General features: G+C 45.5%; 1 protein-coding gene across 3 annotated transcripts in view; it reads left to right on the forward strand.

Moving 5' to 3' along the window:
- intu (inturned planar cell polarity protein) overlaps window positions 1-20,828 on the forward strand; it is a 194,174-nt gene that overhangs the window by 92,314 nt on the left and 81,032 nt on the right. For all 3 annotated transcript variants that reach the window (XM_070871827.1, XM_070871828.1, XM_070871829.1), the window contains exon 4: window positions 20,172-20,381. In XM_070871827.1, the coding sequence (XP_070727928.1) occupies window positions 20,172-20,381 (210 nt within the window). The remainder of the gene's footprint in view (window positions 1-20,171; window positions 20,382-20,828) is intronic.

Below are 20,828 nucleotides of genomic sequence, written 5' to 3' on the forward strand. Positions count from 1 at the left end.
TCTACAATTCAACTTTCTGTACTCGGCCTGGGCTAGAGACCGGGAGGCCACTCGGTCTGGGCGGGGGGCGGGAGCAATGGAACTGGCCGGCATTGGGATTCAACGGAGAGGCTGCAAGCAAATCAATGGAGGGGGTGGGTGGGGGAGGAGGGAGAGGGAGGGAGCTGGCAAGCATTGGGGGTCACAGAGAGGGAGAGGCTGCAATTCAATGGGGAGGCTTGGGGGGAGGAGCGGGGAGGAGGGATGGAGCGACCTGGCAAGCATTGGGGGCTAGAGAGAGGAGGCTGCAATTCAATGGGGAGGCTGGAGAGAGGGGGAGGGAGAGAGAGAGAGAGAGAGAGAGAGATCACAAGACTCAAGGGGGTGCGGGGAGGGAGAGGGGAGAGGACAAAAGACCTTTGGGTGTGGTCCATCCATACAGACCTTGCCGGGGAGGGGTGGAGGGGGGTGTTGGGGGAAGAGAGAACTGCGAACCTGTTCTGCCTGCTTTCCTGCCGTTTTGACCTTCTTTGAAAGTTTAACTTTAAGTATGGGGGCAATACTGACAACGCATTATCTTTTGCATGCATTCTGCATCATTGTGCTATGTAGGAGACAATTAATTAGAGCTCATCACATCAGGAACATCAGAGCCCATAGGCCTTACCCACCTCGGCAATTTCGAGTCAAGCATTCGTATCTGCACCTGAGTGATGCAGAATGTGTCAGAAGGCTGTGTTTCCGCAGAGAAGTTGTCCGTGAGATCTGTGAGTTGCTGAGACCAGACCTACAGCCGAGAAGCGGCAGGTGGACTGCTTTGTCAGTTGAAGTGAAGGTTACAGCTGCACTTTCATTCTGTGCCTCCGGATCGTTTCAAGCTACAACTGGAGATGTGTGCGCCATCTCTCAACATGCAACACATGTCTCCATTCACCAGGTCACGGCTGCACTGTATGCGCGGAGGAATGACTTTATCAAGTTCCCAATGACCGCCCAAGCAATCCATGACGGGGCTGTGGGGTTCTCAAGGATTGCTGGCTTCCCAAAGGTACAGGGCTGCATTAATTGTACCCACATCGCCTTGCAAGCACCTTTTTGAAGGATTCTGAGCTGTTCAGGAATAGAAAAAGCTTCCACTCCATTAATGTGCATCTCGTGTGTGACAACATGCATCGATGCAAGATACCCTGGCAGCACCCATGATGCATTCATCCTACGCGACAGCATTATATCTGCCATGTTTGAGCAGCAGCCAGAAGGGCAGATCTGGCTACTGGGAGACAAAGGGTATAGCCTCGCCACCTGGCTCATGAAGCCCCTACGCGTAACCTGGATGGAAGCTGACCATCGCTACAACATATCGCACATTAGGACGCACAGCATCATAGAGATGACCATTGGCATCTTGAAACAACATTTCTGATGCTTGGACCATTCCGGAGGCTACTTGCAATACTCCCCTGAGATTGTCGGTCAGTTCACTGTTGTGTGCTACATGCTGCATAACTTAGCCATCATGAGGCAGCAGCAGCTGGTAGTGGAAGAAGACCCACCTGCAGTGAGAGTAGCTGATGATAATGATTTGGAAGATGCAGCTAATGAGTAGGAGGAGGTGGAGGAGGATAATGACGAGGATGAGGAAACCATGCAAGTACCTGAGGCCGGAGCACGACAGCGAAGGAGGGCGGGCCATCGTGCTCCTTTAACAGTTGCTCGAGCCTTGCACCAGCAGCTCATCCGTGAATGCTTTACTGATGTCTGAAGGCTCAGCGACAACTATTCTACATGGACATGTTTATTTTTTGGAGCTGTTCCGTAATGTTGTGTTGTGTAAATGGAACATGATTCAGTTTTAATGTAAAATATATTTTATTCAAAAGTTTACAATGTACTTAACTTTACTGTAATAAAATTATTCGTGTCAAACTTTACTTTAATATAACTCTTTAAGATCACTTAAAAACTTTAAGATCACTTATAAAGTTGTAAATTTCCATAACTTACAAAAAACGTTCAATTTGAAAACAGTTACAACAGTAACATCATCAACGGCAGCAGCAAAGAAAGGCTGCACCTATCTCTCATCCCCTTTAGTCTAACACTGCTCGCCCGCTGCGCTTGGTCTTGGACTCTCCACCGCTCTTGCCCACAGGCGGTGACGGAGTGATTTTGGACTTGGTACGAAGCTTATTCCTTCTAACATCTTGTTTAATGCACACTTCTTGATGGGTGGCGGGGGCGGGGCGGGGCTGGGGTCAGGTGTTAATGTGGAAGGCCCGGCATGGGTCTCTTCAGAGGCTGGTGTGGGGATTGCAGTGGGAGTGGCAGTTGATTCGGTCAATGGGCACGGGTTCTGGGTATGTTCCCTTATTGCAGCAACTAACTCACACATGCCCTCCCTCATGTACCCTGACAGTGTCTCAGCCAACTGAAACATTACCTCCCTGATGGCATGTGTCATTGCCAGTGTCGTCCTTTCCACTACCTCTGACATTCCCTCCCTCATCGATACTATTCCCTCACTGATGTTCCCGGACATCGTTCCCATTTCCCGTGCCATTGCTATTACTTCTCCTGACAGTCCCGCTACCTCATCCCTTACCCCACAGATGGTGTCCAGGATTGATCGGGTAAGGTCAGTGCTCTCCGCACTCAATGACATGATCTGAACCACATCTGTTGCATCCTGCATCTCAGAGCGTGGTCGATTTCTCCTTCCTCTTACTCTGGGTCTGCCTCACGGCATCCCAGTGGGAGCTGCAGCCTCGGACGGTGGGGCCTTGGGTGTGCCTCGCGGCATCCCAGTGGGATCCGCATCCTCGACGTTTGGGCCCTGCGTGTGCCTCGCAGCATCCCACTGGGACCCGCATCCTCGGACGGTGGGGCCCTGTGTGTTACTTGCTGCAGCCCACTACTGGGATCCGGAACCTTGGATTGTGTGAAATCATGAAATGTCCCACCAGAACTAAAACCACTAGTCATGGAAGGTGTGAAACCATGGAATGTCCCACCAATACTCAAATCACTAGTCACGGAAGGGGCTGGCAACTCAATAACTGCACATGCTCCATATTCCGTATATAAGTGGCAGCTTTATCCAGCTGACCCAACTCCCCCTCACCCCAATGTTGGTCTGGAGGGTTGGCTTGGAAGATGTTCTCTTCAGGCTCGTCCGCATCTGAATCTTCTACATCTTCAGGATTGGCCTCAAGTTCTGCAAAATATAACAGAACAGTCAATAGTTAGCAGCAGAGGAGGGGGCAGGATGGGTGGCATGAGTAGGATCTCACATAGCATGCCAGGCAGCAGGTTGATTTGAAGGGCCATGATGAATTTTCAGGACTTGCCCTCTCCCTCGAGTGTGGGCCCAGCTTGTGCAGTACTGATTGTTTGTTTTTCTCCAGGCAGGACCCATCAAAGCAGCGACCCTGTTTTCCAAGGGTGTCAGTGCATGCAGATTTGGCAGGCCTCCTCCTGTTCTAGTTCTTTCCCTTTTGTTGTGGGACAATTTCTTCTGCAAAGATGAAAATGCAACTTTTTAGAGAGGGTGTCTTTCTGCTGGGTGGATCATATACAGCTGGTCACATTTACAATTGCAATTGCATTGAATAATTGAAAATATTATTTGCACTAATTACTTGACCAAGGTCCTGTCATTTCTTTTTACACTGGCTTCCAGATCTCTTGGTGTTCACCAATGAGCAGAAATCTTCTGCAACTTGGTTCCAGCGTTTCTTCTTTTTTCAGTGGCACTTTTATATGACCTCTGCTGGTATCCAGCTCCTGCCATCTGTTTTCCATGATCTACTAGTATCTCCACTTCTTCCAGCAAAAAACTTTTTGTTCTTGGTCCACGTTGCTGCATTGCTGTATTGCTGCAGCTGCTCTGAGACACTCAACACTTTTCCAATGCTCTTAGACACAGTGATTTTTCCAAACGCACAGTCCTTATTTTGCATGCAGCAGTGATTTTTCCAAATGCAGCACTCTTGGCACTTCTGGCATGCAACACTAATTTTACCAATCAGAGCACTGCTTCTTGCATTCAGCAGTGATTTTCCTACCACAGCACTCCTTCTGACACGAAAACACAAGTAGCTAGCTAGCTGTTTAAAAATGCGCATACTGCGCATGCGTGGACATCACCATTCTCCACTGCGCATGTACAGATGTCACGGCACATTTTCCAGCGCAGAACGCAGGCTCCACCCTCCGAGTCGACTGGCCACGCTGCGTGACTGCAGTGAAGAGGCCAGACAGCGGTCAAAGTTGCAAAAAATTTTTTTCCGGCGCATCTCCGAATGTACATAAGTGGCGCAACTGCGGTAAGTTACGCTGAAAAACGGGCTCGGCCAAAATTGAGCCCATAGTTTTAAGGTAGTGGGGGTTAGACATTCCAACAATTTTATATATAGAAAACCTAATCTCAGGAATTCAAAATGTTCTTCCTAAACTGCATGTTGGTGTAGAAATGTGCCTCAATGACGAGAATAGCTTTTTCAGGCATACTTCATCTGGAGGACTTCTAGATACTGCAAAGAAAATTAACAATTTTAACATCAAATTAATTTGTAGTGTGAACAGATGTTCTTTTTAAAAAAAAAACTACAAGTTTTTGAAAACCAATCTGATTTGAAACCATTTACCATTCTAATGGGAAATAGTTTGTTGCTTGCCTTTTTTTGAGTCCTCTCTTTCCCTTCCTCCCCCCCCACCCCCAAATACAGCTGCCAACCATGGACCCTCAGGAAGCAGTTACAAAATGAGGGCAGTACCAACATATTTTACTGCCTGCAGTACAGCTCTTTTAGTCTGGCATTTTTAGGCTTCTCAGGTGGCATGTTGAGTTGATGGGCAGCTTCTATAACCTGCCACCAAATCCACACACAAAAACACTGTGAATAGAGGCAGTGGATTATGTCTGTGCCTTACTGGTGTTGTTTTGTGCTCCTGCTCCTGTGAGATGTCTACCCCAAATGCAAGTTTGAACATAAACAGCCATTTGAAATATAAATGTTACATTTTTAAAATGTTGACATTTCCATGTATTAACTATTTTTCTTTTGTCAGTTTTAGCCAAGTTTGAGCACTTTTATCAACCCAGTACATGTTTTCTCTTTTCCTCTCTCATCCAGTAGGAGTTTGGGGCAATGGAGAGGTTATTTTTTATAATTTTAGAACGGATTTATTTGTCTGTGTACGTGTGGACTTCAAATAGAATTAATATTCAGACAATTTGATGGCAAGCTCCCACAAACAGCAATGTGATAACCAGATAATCTGTTTTTAGTGATGTTGATTGAGGGATAAATATTATCCAGGACACCAGGGATAACTCCCTGCTCTTCTTAGAAATAGTGCCATGGAATATTTTACAAACACCTGAGAGAGTTTAATATAGGAGCAGGGAAGTCTTACTGCAGTTGTACAGGTCCTTGGTGAGGCCCCACCTGGAATATTGTGTTCAGTTTTGGTCTCCTAATCTGAGGAAGGACGTTCTTGCTATTGATGGAGTGCAGCGAAGGTTCGCCAGACTGATTCCAGGGATGGCTGGACTGACATATGAAGAGAGACTGGATCAACTGGGCCTTTATACACTGGAGTTTAGAAGGATGAGAGGGGATCTCAAAGAAACATATAAGATTCTGACGGGACTGGACAGGTTAGATGCGGGAAGAATGTTCCCGATGGGGAAGTCCAGAACCAGGGGACACAGACTTAGGAAAAGGGGCAGGCCATTTAGGACTGAGATGAGGAGAAACTTCTTCACTCAGAGAGTTGTTAACCTGTGGAATTCTCTGCCGCAGAGAGTTGTTGATGCCAGTTCATTGGATATATTCAAGACGGAGTTCGATATGGCTCTTACGGCTAAAGGAATCAAGGGGTATGGAGAGAAAGCAGGAAAGGGGTACTGAGGTGAATGATCAGCCATGATCTTATTGAATGGTGGTGCAGGCTCGAAGGGCCGAATGGCCTACTCCTGCACCTATTTTCTATGTCTCATCCAAAGGACGGCACCTCCGACAATGCAGCACTCCCTCAGTACTGCACTGGATGTCAGCTTAGTTTTTTGTGCTCAAGTCTCTGGAGTGGGACTTGAACCCACAACCTTCTGACCAAGAGGTGAGAGTGCTACCAACTGAGCCACAGCTAACACAACAGTGGGGGAAAAAGGTTTGACCATCTTGATCCACTTCTAATCATTAATCCAATGCCACAAATGCTGTATAAATAAAAATGATTAACAGCTTTATCTCCAATTTGTTTATATTCTATTGAAGTCTGCTGTGCAAGATGTGCAATTCAACAAGGATAAAGTAGAAAACATGATGCTCCCAGTATGATGCATTGCATTGAAATGCCTACCACCAGTGTCTAGTAGAGGTACAGTGTCTCAAATCCGGCTGTCCGAAAATTATAATTATCTGAAAACCGGACATTTTTGAGAAAATCCCATTTGATAATCAGTAAAATAAAATTCAGAATTATAGTCCAAAAACTGGCAGGCCGGACTAGTTATCGGCTTCGCCGCTATGTTTTAAATGGCGTACGATTGGTCCGAGCCTTGCCGAATGAGCCTCGACTCGACCCGACCTGACCTGACCCACGCCACCATTAGTACGCTCTTGATTTTTTTTGTCTGGAATCCTGAAAAATCCAAAATCGGCACGGTCTCTGTCCCGAGGTTGCCGGATTTGAGACGTTGTACCTGTACTGTGGAGCAGAGGGGTGAAGATTTGATCTCCTGGTTTGCTGAGTTCCTGATCTCAGGTGTACTGTGTGTAGAAGTTGGGTAGTTTCCTGCAATGGTGAGTGAAAATCAAATGGTAACTTATCGCTGGGTCTCTGTAATGCGCAGGGATCGCGGTGCACAATTAATCCGTGCCCATTTATAGTTTGAAGGCAGCACATTAAATTCATGCTACCTGCTCTTTTAAATGATTTCTGTGTGCAGCCAGCACTACCATTGGCTGTTCATTGGCTGCACGCTTCAGCAGGAAGCCCAATATCGCGAGTGCCTAGCATTATTTAAAGACAGCCTGCACCTCTTAAAGCGGAGGTGCATTATGGCTGCAAGAAGTAGTGGAGTTTTTTCAAAATTGAATCAGTGCTGTGATACTTTGAGCCATGGCTGAACATGCTGGAGACTGTATACGACGGTTTTTGGACAATGCACTGGAGGCTTTGGTGGATGAGGTAGAAAGGAGGAGGGTTGTCCTGTATCTGCAGAGGGAGGCAGGAAGCAGTGGGAAGAAATAGTGGCAGATATCAATGCCAGGAGTGTTGCTCCAAGAACATGGATGCAGTGCAGGAAGAAGTTTAATGATTTCCTGTCAAGGTGAGTAACTTTAACATCAAATGGCATATCCTACCAACTGTAGGGGTGACAACGGTTATGGGGAACAGGCAGGAAAGTGGAATTGAGGCCAAGATCCGATCAGCCATGATTTTATTGAATGGCGGAGCAGGCTTGAGGGGCCGCATGGTCTATTCCTGCTCCTATTTCTTATGTTATGTACCAATAGCCTCATCCGCTGCCAAATTCACTGCACCCCCATTACTCACCTATCAACAATCTCTATTAATCAGAACTCAATCCTAACATTCATACGTTTTACCTGACCTTCACATACTTAGCACTGTTGCAACCCTTACACCCAGAGCTCTCTCACACTGGCAGCTATTCAACCATGACAGCAACATCACACAAACACATTGAATGACACTCACTGACACACTTCCCTCTTTCTTGCAGGAGAAGGTGGCATATAACAGCAGGCAGCAGCAAAGAACTGGAGGAGGACAAACACACCTGCATGTTTTAACACACATGGAGCAAACCGTGCTGGCCATCATGGGAAGGGGCATGGTTGAGGCTGTGGCCACTGCTGGAGCACAAGCGATTGATGATGAGGGTATCGGCATACCTAATCCTCCTTCTTTCATCCCACTTCTCCCTCATCCCTCAATCTTTTCTAAGTGAGAGGCTGCAGAGGGTGTAGTAAGCACGCACGCTCCCCTCACCACAACCCAACCCTTGCCCCTTTTTGATTTCAGTTATGAAAGTACTGGAAGCTGCCCAGGCAGTGGAAGAAGAGAAAGAAGACGGTAATGAGGAAGCGACACTATCACTCAATCTTGCCCTCGCAGCCACCAGCTCAGATACTGACACCGCACATATATTAGAGGTTAGGATAGAGGAGGGTTTTTGCACATGGTGAGACTCTGGGCACAAGTGTACAGGAGGCAGAGCAGGGGTGGGGGGGCAGGATAATGCATGTGCCAGCTCGCCGGAGAGCGAGGTCGCACATTAGTTCTGCTGAAGAAGTCTCAGATGAGGACTTCAATCGGCCAGACTACAAAAGAAGGCTGATGGGTGTACACACCCAAATGCTTGGTGCACTAGAAATCCTGCCAGGAAGCCTATGCTCAGCTCAATGTCAAGGAGCATGGAGGAGTCCAGCACCAACCTGGCACAGAGCTTGAAACCCATCCTTTCCAAAATGGAATGGGTGGCTACCTCCAGCAGCGTTCTGTGGAAGCAACCATTATACAGCATCTGATGGCCGATGTCTCAACTTCCATTGCAACAGAAGCAACTTCCACCAAAGGTCTGAGTGCTGCAGTCGAAGCTCAGATTGCTGCCATCATGGCTTTAGATACCAGTGTTCAAAGGGGCTTCTAAGGCATCACTGCAGTCCATCAGCTGATTCTCCAACAGATTATTAGGATTGCTAAGGCGCCGTTGAGAGAGAGTGGCAGTGGCTCAATGGAATACAAACCTGCTGTCCTCGCTTGGGATGAGAGCATTCTTCCTCCCACTCCTACTCCGCTAGTGCCCTTGCTGTTGCCCGTCATCCAGCTAGCCCAGACTGCTACAGCTGACGCTGAGATAGTATAGTCTGAATCCGGGACTTCGAGGCTCATAGCTGCTCGAGGTCATCTGCACTCTGCTCAATTGAAGATCAGCAGCCTTCCACCACCCATGCTGCAGCCACTGGGGAAGCACCTTGTAGGAGCACTTGGACAGGCAAAGGCACATGGAACACAGGCACTAAGGGAATGCACCAGGGTGATTAGTTTATTTTTTGTGTGCATAACGTAATGTTATAATTTATAAATTTCGATTGGAATGAGCATTTTCTGCTGGCTTTTACTTTGGTGCTGCTCCTGGTATGCTCTTCTGCACTCCTCACTGGACCACAGTTGGTCCCCTGGCTTGATGGTATCGGTAGAGTGAGGGACATGCCGGGCCATGAGGTTATAGATCATGGTGGAATACAATTCTGCTGCTGCTGATGGCCCACAGCGACTCGTAGATGCCCAGTTTTGAGCTGCTAGATCTGTTCTGAATCTATCCCATTTGGCATGATGGAGAATGTCCTCAGTGTGAAGATGGGACATCATCTCCACAAGAACTGTGCGGTGGAAACTGCTACCAATGCAGTCATGGACAGATGCATCTGCAACAGGTAGATTGGTGAGTATGAGGTCAAGTAGGTATTTCGCTCATATTGATTCTTCTCACCACCTGCCGCAGGCCCAATCTAGCAGCTATGTCCTTCAGGACTCGGCCAGTAGTGGTGCTACTGAGCCACTCTTGGTGATGGGCATTGAAGTCCACCACCCAGAGTGCATTCTGTGCCCTTGCTACTCTCGGTGCTTCTTCCAAATGGTGTTCAACATGGAGGAGTACTGATTCATAAGCTGACGGAGGGTTGTAGGTGGTAATCAGCAGGAGGTTTCCTGGCCCCTGCTTGATCTGAAGCCATGAGACTTCATGGGGTCTATAGTCAATGTTGAGTACACCCAGGGCCACTCCCTCCCGACTGCTTGCCACTGTGCCACTACTTCGGGTGGGTCTGTCTTGCCGGTGGGACAGGACACACCCAGGGATGATGATGGAGGAGTCTGGAACATTGGCTGAAAGGTATGATTCTGTGAGTATGAGTATGTCAGGCTGTTGACTAGTTTGTGGGACAGCTCTCCCAATTTTGGCGCATGTCTCCAGATGTTAGTGTGGAGGACTTTACAGAGTTGACTGGGCTGGATGTGCCGTTGTCGTGTCCGAAGCCAGTGCCTTGGTCGATGCCAGGTGGTCCGTCCAGTTTTATAATTTTTCTTGTTTCTCATAGCGGTTTGTTACAACTGAGTGGCTTGCTAGGCCAATTCAGAGGGCAATTAAGAGTCAACCATATTGCTATGGGTCTGGAGTCACATATGGGCCAGCCCAGTTAAAGACGGCAGATTTCCTTCCCTAAAGACCATTAGTGAACCAGATGGGTTTTTACGATAATTCGATGGTTTCATGGTCACCATTACTGACAAAAGCTGTATATTCCAGATTTATTTATGTAATTGAAGTTAAATTTCCCAGCTGCTGTGGTGGGATTTGAACTCTCATCTCTGGATCAATAGTCCAGCTCTCTAGAATACTTGCCCAGGAACATAACCACTATGCTACTGTTCCCCTTCCTGTACTCCACTTGTTGTTGCACTTCCTTCTCTTCCTCTTCCTCGTCTCCTTGACTCCTCGCCTGATAGGTGGTGATGAGGGCTGTTCCCTCAGCGTGGCTTTCAAAAATGGCAGCGTTGGTGTCAAATTAGCGTTGCACACTGATTGACGTCATAATCCTTATGAAGACCTGTACAAACTATACTTTGGTCAATTTTATCGTCACACTTGAACTGAATCTATTTTGGGAGAGTGAAGAGGTGCTGCTGCTTTTTCCTGGTACTCCCACCATGTTTCCAGCTTACATGCTATTTAAAGTGATCAATGCATGTGCTGTCGTCAACCTGTGAATCAAGCCCCCCGCACAGTTCTCAGCCCCACTGGGATTTTTCACCTGTCACCAGGATCTCATCTGTTCCTGAACCTTCCGCATTCCTGCCCATGCTAATCAACATGCCCTCCTATTGAGACCCAAAATGCACTTCCCCAAGGTATTCCCAGTCATCAGCCGGGACTGGCTTTGTCAGTTGTCAGTTGGCAAACACTAAAAGCACATCAAGTGATTTCAACTGTCCTAAATCCAGAAACTTGGAGGGGGATCTGCTTGCTCTGCTATAGGCCAGTCGGAGGAACGGTGAGTAGCGCAAACATTGTGGGAAATTGGTTCACATTCTAATATGCACTCCCAGTCAACGGAACACAGCTGTTCTCTCCCTCTTCCCTCCTTTTAATATTGAGGCACCCCGGGTCCCCTCAAAGCTGCCTGGTTCCTTAATTCTGCCAAATCTGCAAACAGATGGGGAGATGTGCAAAAGAGAAAGGAGACAGAGGGTTGCAGAGACTTAAAAAAGAGGGAAGAGAAAGATTAGAAAACCAGTTGAAGACACGGGCATAGTGTCAACAATGATAAAATGCAAGAGTGTGACAGAAAGAGGGAGACAGAAAATGAGGTCAATGAAAAACAAAATGAAGAGAATAGAAGACCAGCAGGGAGAATAATAGAAAGAGAGATACTGTTTTTGTCTGTAAGCAAAGTCACAGGAAATCAACAAGTTGAATTTTAATTTTACTTTTCAATTTGCTTTTGACATAGCTGATTTGGTTTTGAAAACTACGCTTCGATAGAACAAGGGCAGAATATTTTAACTCATTAAGGACATATGGTCACACACTGGCTTCAGATCATATTTTACAAACTGACTCTTGATTTATTCATTAGTGGTTAATTGAGTATTTAAAATTCAATATCTTTGACATGGAAGTCGATTGTCGTGTGTTAGTTGGCATTTATCTGTAATACTGTCATGGAGATTGATAACGAGAGAGCTGGAGTTACTAGCAATGTAATGTATAGTGCAGGGTTTATATTGTCTAGTGTGGCTCCTGCAGAAGAGCTGCCATCAGTCTTAATTAAATTTGATGCTGTTGCTAGTTAGCAGATAGATCATATTTCAACAATACGGAACTTCAATTAATGTTATGGCTTGTCCCTTGATTGACTTGAGATAGGATTACTTCTTTGCGGATATTGTATATGTTTCATTTCTGTGACTAATAATTAGTTACCATTTTAGAAAACCCAAACGAATGGCATTTTACTTTTCTAAATAGGATGTGTTTTAAATTAAATACTGTAACTTTTATTAATGTAAAACTTGCACTAATCCTAAAATGTATATTTACATTTAATGCAATTTTATTAGGCTTTTTCTCATGTTTTTCTCTTCCATCAAACAATGAAATACATATTTTTAAATCAAAACTGATTCACTGTTCTATATAGGGCCCAAATTTGGTCGAAACCACGTTCCGCCTGTTTTTCGGTGGTCCCTGGGCGGTGCATGATTTTTTTTACCACCTGGGGCCGAGTGGGCGGGAGATTCTTCCACTTTTCACGGCGGTAACGGGAGCGGAGTACAGCGGGCGATAGCGGGCGGAGGAGGCCTTCCGACTCGGGAATCATTGGCTCCCAAGTTGTGCGCATGCGCGCATGGCTGTCAAGCTCCACCTCCCAAGAAGTACCGAGAGGCCAGAGTTTGCCAATCTGAGATCGCTGTGGGGGGTGAGGGGGGAGGAAAAGAGAGAGATTGCGGTGGGGAATGGGGGGGGGGGGTGGTGAGGCAAGAGAGAGATCACTATGGGGAGGGGGCGGTGAGGAGAGATCGCTTGGGGGGGTGGGGGGGAAAGAGAGACTAATAAAAATGTTGTTATACTTAATTAATAAAGGCATAAATAAGGCTTTATTAGACCATTTATATTATTGGCTAACACTAGAAAATACTACAATCCACTTAAAAATACATCAAACTGTGGAGAACTATAAAAATCTGTGTAATATCAAACAAACCTGTCAGCTCTGTGTCCATACTGCCCACTTAAGATCCACTTAAAAGCACCTTCTCCAGGATGGTATGCAGTTCTAGCGGTATGTCATGAAATTTTCACATTTGGGCAGTATGTGTGCGGTTCTACATGGGCGGGTGGGGTGGTGTGCATACCACCCTGGCGGTACGTCACTCATGATTCTTGTGCTGGGCAGTATGTCGGTGGTATGTACCTGTTTTTTGACAAAATGTGTATTTTTCGGCAGTAAGTGGGCGGTATGTCGATGAATTTCGGGCCCAATATGTTAAAAGTCCTCCTTTCTTTGCTTAGACAACTGCCATTGTTCGATTCCACGAATCGTTGACACTGTTACCCCCATTTCTGAGTTTATATTGGTTGTCATCCATATTCTACACAAGATGCTTTGATGCACCATTCCTAAATGAAATGAAATTTCAATATTCTACATTAAATAAATCATTCTTAATTGCGAACCCCAACTCCTCTAAACAGAGACCATGGTCCAGAACTTAAAGAAGGGTAACTTTGAAGGTATGAGGCGTGAATTGGCTAGGATAGATTGGCTAGGATAGATTGGCGAATGATACTTAAGGGGTTGACTGTGGATGGGCATTGGCAGACATTTAGAGACCGCATGGATGAACTACAACAATTGTACATCCCTGTCTGGCGTAAAAATAAAAAAGGGAAGGTGGCTCAACCGTGGCTATCAAGGGAAATCAGTGATAGTATTAAAGCCAAGGAAGTAGCATACAAATTGGCTAGAAATAGCAGTGAACCCGGGGACTGAAGAAATTTAGAACTCAGCAGAGATGGACAAAGGATTTGATTAGGGCAGGGAAAATAGAGTACGAGAGGAAGCTTGCAGGGAACATTAAGACGGAATGCAAAAGCTTCTATAGATATGTAAAGAGAAAAAGGTTAGTAAAGACGAACGTAGGTCCCCTGCAGTCAGAATCAGGGGAAGTCATAACAGGGAATAAAGAAATGGCAGACCAATTGAACAAGTACTTTGGTTCAGTATTCACTAAGGAGGACACAAACAACCTTCCGGATATAAAAGGGGTCAGAGGGTCTAGTAAGAAGGAGGAACTGTGGGAAATCCTTATTAGTCGGGAAATTGTGTTGGGGAAATTGATGGGATTGAAGGCCGATAAATCCCCAGGGCCTGATGGACTGCATCCCAGAGTACTTAAGGAGGTGGCCTTAGAAATAGCGGATGCATTGACAGTCATTTTCCAACATTCCATCGACTCTGGATCAGTTCCTATGGAGTGGAGGGTAGCCCATGTAACCCCACTTTTTAAAAAAGGAGGGAGAGAGAAAACAGGGAATTATAGACCGGTCAGCCTGACATCAGTAGTGGGTAAAATGATGGAATCAATTATGAAGGATGTCATAGCAGCTCATTTGGAAAGAGGTGACATGATAGGTCCAAGTCAGCATCGATTTGTGAAAGGGAAATCATGCTTGGCAAATCTTCTGGAATTTTTTGAGGATGTTTCCAGTAGAGTGGACAAGGGAGAACCAGTTGATGTGGTGTATTTGGACTTTCAGAAGGATTTCGACAAGGTTCCACAAAAGAGATTAATGTGCAAAGTTAAAGCACATGGGATTGGGGGTAGTGTGCTGATGTGGATTGAGAACTGGTTGTCCGACAGGAAGCAAAGAGTAGGAGTAAATGGGTACTTTTCAGAATGGTAGGCAGTGACTAGTGGGGTACCGCAAGGTTCTGTGCTGGGGCCCCAGCTGTTTACATTGTACATTAATGATTTAGACGAGGGGATTAAATGTAGTGTCTCCAAATTTGAGGATGACACTAAGTTGGGTGGCAGTGTGAGCTGCGAGGAGGATGCTACGAGGCTGCAGAGTGACTTGGATAGGTTAGGTGAGTGGGCAAATGCATGGCAGATGAAGTATAATGTGAATAAATGTGAGGTTATCCACTTTGGTGGTAAAAACAGAGACAGATTATTATCTGAATGGTGACAGATTAGGAAAAGGGGAGGTGCAACGAGACCTGGGTGTCATGGTACATCAGTCATTGAAGGTTGGCATGCAGGTACAGCAGGCGGTTAAGAAAGTAAATGGCATGTTGGCCTTCATAGCGAGGGGATTTGAGTACAGGGGCAGGGAGGTGTTAGTACAGTTGTACAGGGCCTTGATGAGGCTACACCTGGAGTATTGTGTACAATTTTGGTCTCCTAACTTGAGGAAGGACATTCTTGCTATTGAGGGAGTGCAGCGAAGGTTTACCAGACTGATTCCCGGGATGGCGGGACTGACATATCAAGAAAGACTGGATCAACTGGGCTTGTATTCACTGGAGTTCAGAAGAATGAGAGGGGATCTCATAGAAACGTTTAAAATTCTGACGGGTTTAGACAGGTTAGATGCAGGAAGAATGTTCCTAATGCTGGGGAAGTCCAGAACCAGGGGTAACAGTCTAAGGATAAGGGGTAAGCCATTTAGGACCGAGATGAGGAGAAACTTCTTCACCCAGAGAGTGGTGAACCTGTGGAATTTACCACAGAAAGTTGTTGAGGCCAATTCACTAAATATATTCAAAAAGGAGTTAGATGTAGTCCTTACTACGAGGGGGGTCAAGGGGTATCGCGAGAAAGCAGGAATAGGGTACTGAAGTTGCATGTTCAGCCATGAACTCATTGAATGGCGGTGCAGGCTCGAAGGGCCGAATGGCCTACTCCTGCACATATTTTCTATGTTTCTATGTTTCTGTGAAATAACCTGTATCAAGCAACAAAGACACAACAATGGAGCCTAACCAATCACTATTTTGTAAGTACATTTTCTAGTTTGTAACTGAACAATACAGACCTGGTTTGCATTGAATTAACAGACCTTGGTTTGGGCAGCATTAGGGTACCTGCAATTGGCCTCTTCGCCTATCGGTTAGGGAAGAGAAAATCATCCAGGCTTCCTGATCACAATTTTGGCTGTTGTATGCTCCACAGTCAAATAGCCTGCTGACGATATTTATCTAGGTTCAAACATAAAGAATGGCCGCTTTTCAAGACACTAGGAGGGTAATGCTCATATAAGGATAGTCCAGCACAAGTTTGGGAGTGAAGGAATAAAAATGTGGAGGTTGGAAGGTACAACAGTGTATTCCAATAATACTTTGCCTTTGATTATTGCCACCACTACTCCCACCTGTAGCATTCATCATTATTCTGCTCTGATGTCTTTTTTGAAGCGGCTGCCAATCATGGATGCCAGGAAGAGACTAAGAATAGTCTTGGATTATACATTTGCTGTTAACATTTGATAAGTAATACAAACAGAAAATGCTGGAAATAAGCAGTTTGTCAGGCAACATCTGTGGGGAAAGACATAATGGGTTATAAGCAAGTACAGAGGCAGGGAAAGGGGGATGGGAGGAAAGAACAAAAGTCTGATAGGGTGGAAGGCAGGAGAGATTATGAGCCAGACTTTCCCTAAAGGTCCTCAATGCCCGATTGCCCGCTGAGAAGCACCGCTAATATTTGGCCAAAAAAACTGGCGAGAATTTCCATTTTAAAGGTAAAAGTAAGTAGAATTAATCGCCCGGCGAGAAAATGGACGTTGTACACTCATTCTCGGTGGTTTTCTCGGCAGGTAAGTGCAAAGTTAGACAAATGGGCGGTCGTTACTACGGTAAGTAGTAAGATTTAGTCCGAGGCTGCGGTTGGGCCTAGGGAGGGGGGGGGGGGGACACTTTTTTTAAAAAAAAAGTCATAAAAGAAAAATAAACACATACAAAGCATTCCCAAGACAGTTTTATCCATAATCGCCATGTTAAAATTTAAAAAAATAAATAAAGAACTTTTAACTTGCCTTTCTTTGCAGGGCCCCCCCTTAACGCCCTGTAAAAGCAGCTTTTACGGGGCGGATCTCTCAGTGATCTGGACGTCGGCAATTGAGGCCAAATTTACACCCTGGCGGTTGTTCTCAGTGTTGCATGTGGGCGGTTTGGTCTCGGTGGACGACTTCAGATGTGGGCGATAACGTTCAAAAACTTAGGTGGAAACTCTCACTGGGCAAAAAACCAGTTGCAACGGCGAGAAAATCGCTGACTATGAAGCCGAAAGTCTGACCCTAAATGACAAACGGGATGATGGTGCAAGGCAAAAGTGGGTGGTAATGGGACAAGTAAAGAAACAAAAGATGGGTCTAGCTGAGTTCTAAATGGCAACTGCAGAATCATCACCAACAGCTGCAGTCTGGAAAAAATGGTTGCAGTGGTTAGGATCTGAAACTGCTAAACTCAAAATATGCGGTGCAGTGCCTCGAGCTTCCATTGAGCTTCATTTGTAACAATTTAGAAGGCCAAGGAAAGAGAGGTCAGAGTGGAGCAGAGAATTAAAATGACAGGTGACTGGAAACTCAGGGTCACACTTGCGGACTGAATGAAGGTGTGCCACAAAGCAATCACCCAATCTGCATTTGGTCTCCCTATTGTCGAAGAGACTGCATCGTGAGCAGTGAATACAGTATACTAAACTGAAAGAAGTGCAAGTAATTCGCTGTTTCACATGGAAGGAGCATTTGTAGGTTCTGGATGGTGGGAAGGGAAGGGGTAAAAGGGCAGGTGTTGCATCTCCTGTGCTTGCATGGGAAGGTGCAGTAGAAAGGTTGTTGGGGTTGATTGAAGAGTGGACCAGGATGTCGCGGATGGAACGGTCCCTTCGGAATGCTGAAAGGGGAAGATGTGTTTGGTGGTGGCATCAGTCGCGGATGTAGATGGGAAGAGATTGGACAAAGGGAGAAAAAATACAGTTGAGATAGAAAGAAATCAGTTCTATGGGGCAAAAACAGGCTGAAATGATGGGTCTACCAGGGCAAGTCCTGTTTGTGAATCTTGGGAAGGATGTAAGAGTGGGCTGTGCGGAGTTGGAGGGCCGTGGAGAGAAGGGGGCCGAAATTGCCTTCCCTTAAGGCCTGTTACCACCAGAAATCGGCGGCCACCCTGTTGAGTGGAATGGCCACCGATTTCTTTGCCGAATAGCCGCCATTTTGAAAATTCCGCTCCTCCAGTATCTCGGCGGTGACCCGCTCCTCCCACTACCGCGCCGCCGATCCGTCATAAGTGCGTCATCAGATCGTCATTACTGCCGACGTGCCCCCCAACGCGAAATTCCACGCAGAATATCTTGTTTTTGCCGCTCGGTGCCAATGACAGGTTTTCTGTCGGTGAATTGTGTTTGGAGTGCTTCTAAAATGGCGGTGCGGCTAACATTAAAGGAGAGGACCTACTGCCGTGGCCACCATCTTGTTTTTTTTTGTCGGCCGACTGCCATATCATGCCGGCAATTATGCCGCTGGGTTTGGTGGGCCGCCAACAGGCAGTCTGGCACCCGCTCTTGGGTGCCAGGCTGTTGGCCCGGCCGAAACCCACCCTGGTGGCCCAGTGGACCTAACTTCAAGAATCGCAGAGGCTCTCCCCATTAAGTGATGGGGAGACACGTGGTGATGTGCCAGCAAGATGACGTCATCAGCGCTACGCTGATGAGTGACAGCAGCGGACACTCCGCCCGCCTCCACTTCCGCCTCTCTACTTACTGAACTTCCGCGCACTGCCGCACTTCTGCTCCCATTGTGACTGATTTCCGGGCCGCTCAAAAAAAAAGCCAAAGAGTGGAATTTCGTACAAGAAGCCACCACATCTACTGCGGCGGAGAAAACAGTTCAAACAGGGTAAGTGCGCTGCGTTTTCGGCGGGGATTAATTTCGGCCCCAAGATCTTCAGAGGAAATGAGGTCCGTGATGGTCTAGGATATGATGACTTGATGTGAGAATGGGGTCATGGTCCGGGGCAGGTAGAAGGAGCTGTCAAAGAGTTGCCGTTTAAGATAGAGGTTGGTTTGCCAAACAACAACAATGTCACTCTTGTCAGCAGGTTTAATGACAAAAACTTGATAAGGCTGAGATCAGAAACTCACGAGGTAAACTGTTATTGTGAAATCACTTCCTATCATTCTGTCATGCTGATCCACTGGGTTTAATCTAATTTGCAACTTGTATTTATATAACCCCTTTAGTGTAAAACAATTGTTCCAAGGCATTTCATTGATGGGCATATGGTAAATGGAAGCTGGAGGTGAGAGATTAGGAGGGGTGACCAAAAGCTTGGTTGAAGAAATGGATTTTGAGAGAGTTAAAGGAGGAGAGGGAGATGAAGAGCTGAAAGGTTTAATGAGGGATTTCCAAAAAGCAGGAATGAGGCGGTTGAAGGCTGCATCACCAATGGGGGTACAGGGCACTACTTCACCATTTACAGATAACACAAAACTTGGAAGTGTAGTAAACAGTGAGGAAGATAATTATAGACTTCAAGAGGACATAGACAAACTGGTGAAATGGATGAGCACATGGCAAATTAAATTCAGTGCAGAAAAATGCGAGGTGATGCATGTTGGTAGAAAGAATGAGGAGAGACGATACTTGCCTAATGGTACAATTTTAAAGTGGGTGCAAAAGAGAGAGACCTGGATGGGTTGGTGCACAAGTCTCTGAAACTGACAAGACAGGTTAACAAAACAGTTATTAAAGCATATGAGATCCTGGGCTTTATAAATAGAGGCATAATGTGCAAAAGCCAGGAAATTATGCTAAACCTATATAAAACACTCGTTTGGCCCCAGCTGCAGTTTTGTGTCCAATTCTGGGCACTACACTTTAGGAAGGAAGTGGAGGTTTTGGAGAGGGTATAGAAGAGATTTACTAGAATGGTTCTAGGGATGAGAGATTACAGTTACGTGGATAGACTATAGAAGCTGGGGTTGTTCTCCATGGAGCAGAGAAGATCAAGAGTAGACTTGATAGAGGTGTTTAAAATCATGAATGATGTAGATGGAGTAAATAAAGAGAAACTGTTTCCAATGGCTGAAGGATTGATAATGAGAGGGCAAAGATTTAAGGCGATTAGCCAAATAAGGGGAAAAAAAATTACGCAGCAAGAGGTTAGGATTTGGAATGCACTGCCTGATGGGGTGGTGGATACTGATTCAATAGTAGCCTTCAAAAGAGAATTGGATAAATCCTTGAAGGAGAAAAAATTGCAGGGATATGGGGAAAGAGTGGGGATGTGGGACTAACTGGATTGCTCCTCGAAAAAGCTGGCTCGATAGACTGAATGGCCTCCTTCTGTGTTGTACTATTCTGTGATTAAAAGGAAGGGGAAATAAAAGGGTGTGTCAAGTTGAAGCTTTTTTAAAAAATATACATAAGTAATTGTAAAGATTAATTATGTCCTATATTGTAAGCTAATAGTGTAAATGCAATTGAAGGATTAAATTTGATAATTCACCCATTTCCTCAACATCAATTCTGTTTCCAATATTATTTTCTTTGAGTAATTTCAATCTTCCTTTTGTATGATTTCCAACAGGTGAAACTCACAATTGAAACCTTGAGCCCTGGTCCAGTAGGAACGGGTCTGTCTGTCGAGCACATTGCTAAACCAATTCCCACTGTTAACAATCTAGTGAAACTCTTGTGGGGCCAAGATACTACAGATCTCCAAATGGAAATTGGCAACATTCCTCATATTGCTATGTATCTAACTTTAAAACTGGAATCTGAAAATTCAAAGGAAGAGGTATGTGCAAGATTGTTATTATGGTGTATTATTAAAAAGTTTGGAAGGCTGATTTTGTAAAATCATTTCATAGTTTATATGAACCATATAAGTGCTTAGTAAAAGTAAGTCTGTCCACTACAATTGGTCTCCAACTAAAGTTTAATACATCATTACATTGTACACCCTGGTACAATAGTGGCTGCATTGGAGCAGTATCTGTGCAGAAACATTGTTCAATCACAAATTGCATCTATGCATCCCTTGAATGTTATTAGCATTCTGCTACTGGTGAGTTTTCTACTGACTGTTGAAAACTAATGGGATAATCTAGCAATACGGGAGGCTGATTTTTGTTTTTTCTTAAATACTTGACTTTGCACCAGCGAAATAAATGTGAGCCTTTTAGAGCATCATATTCCTTTCAAAGGGAATATCTTTCCTGATTGATATTAGAACATATATAGC

The sequence above is a fragment of the Pristiophorus japonicus genome, chromosome 2, assembly GCF_044704955.1.
Source record: "Pristiophorus japonicus isolate sPriJap1 chromosome 2, sPriJap1.hap1, whole genome shotgun sequence".
Taxonomy (NCBI): Eukaryota; Metazoa; Chordata; class Chondrichthyes; family Pristiophoridae; genus Pristiophorus; species Pristiophorus japonicus.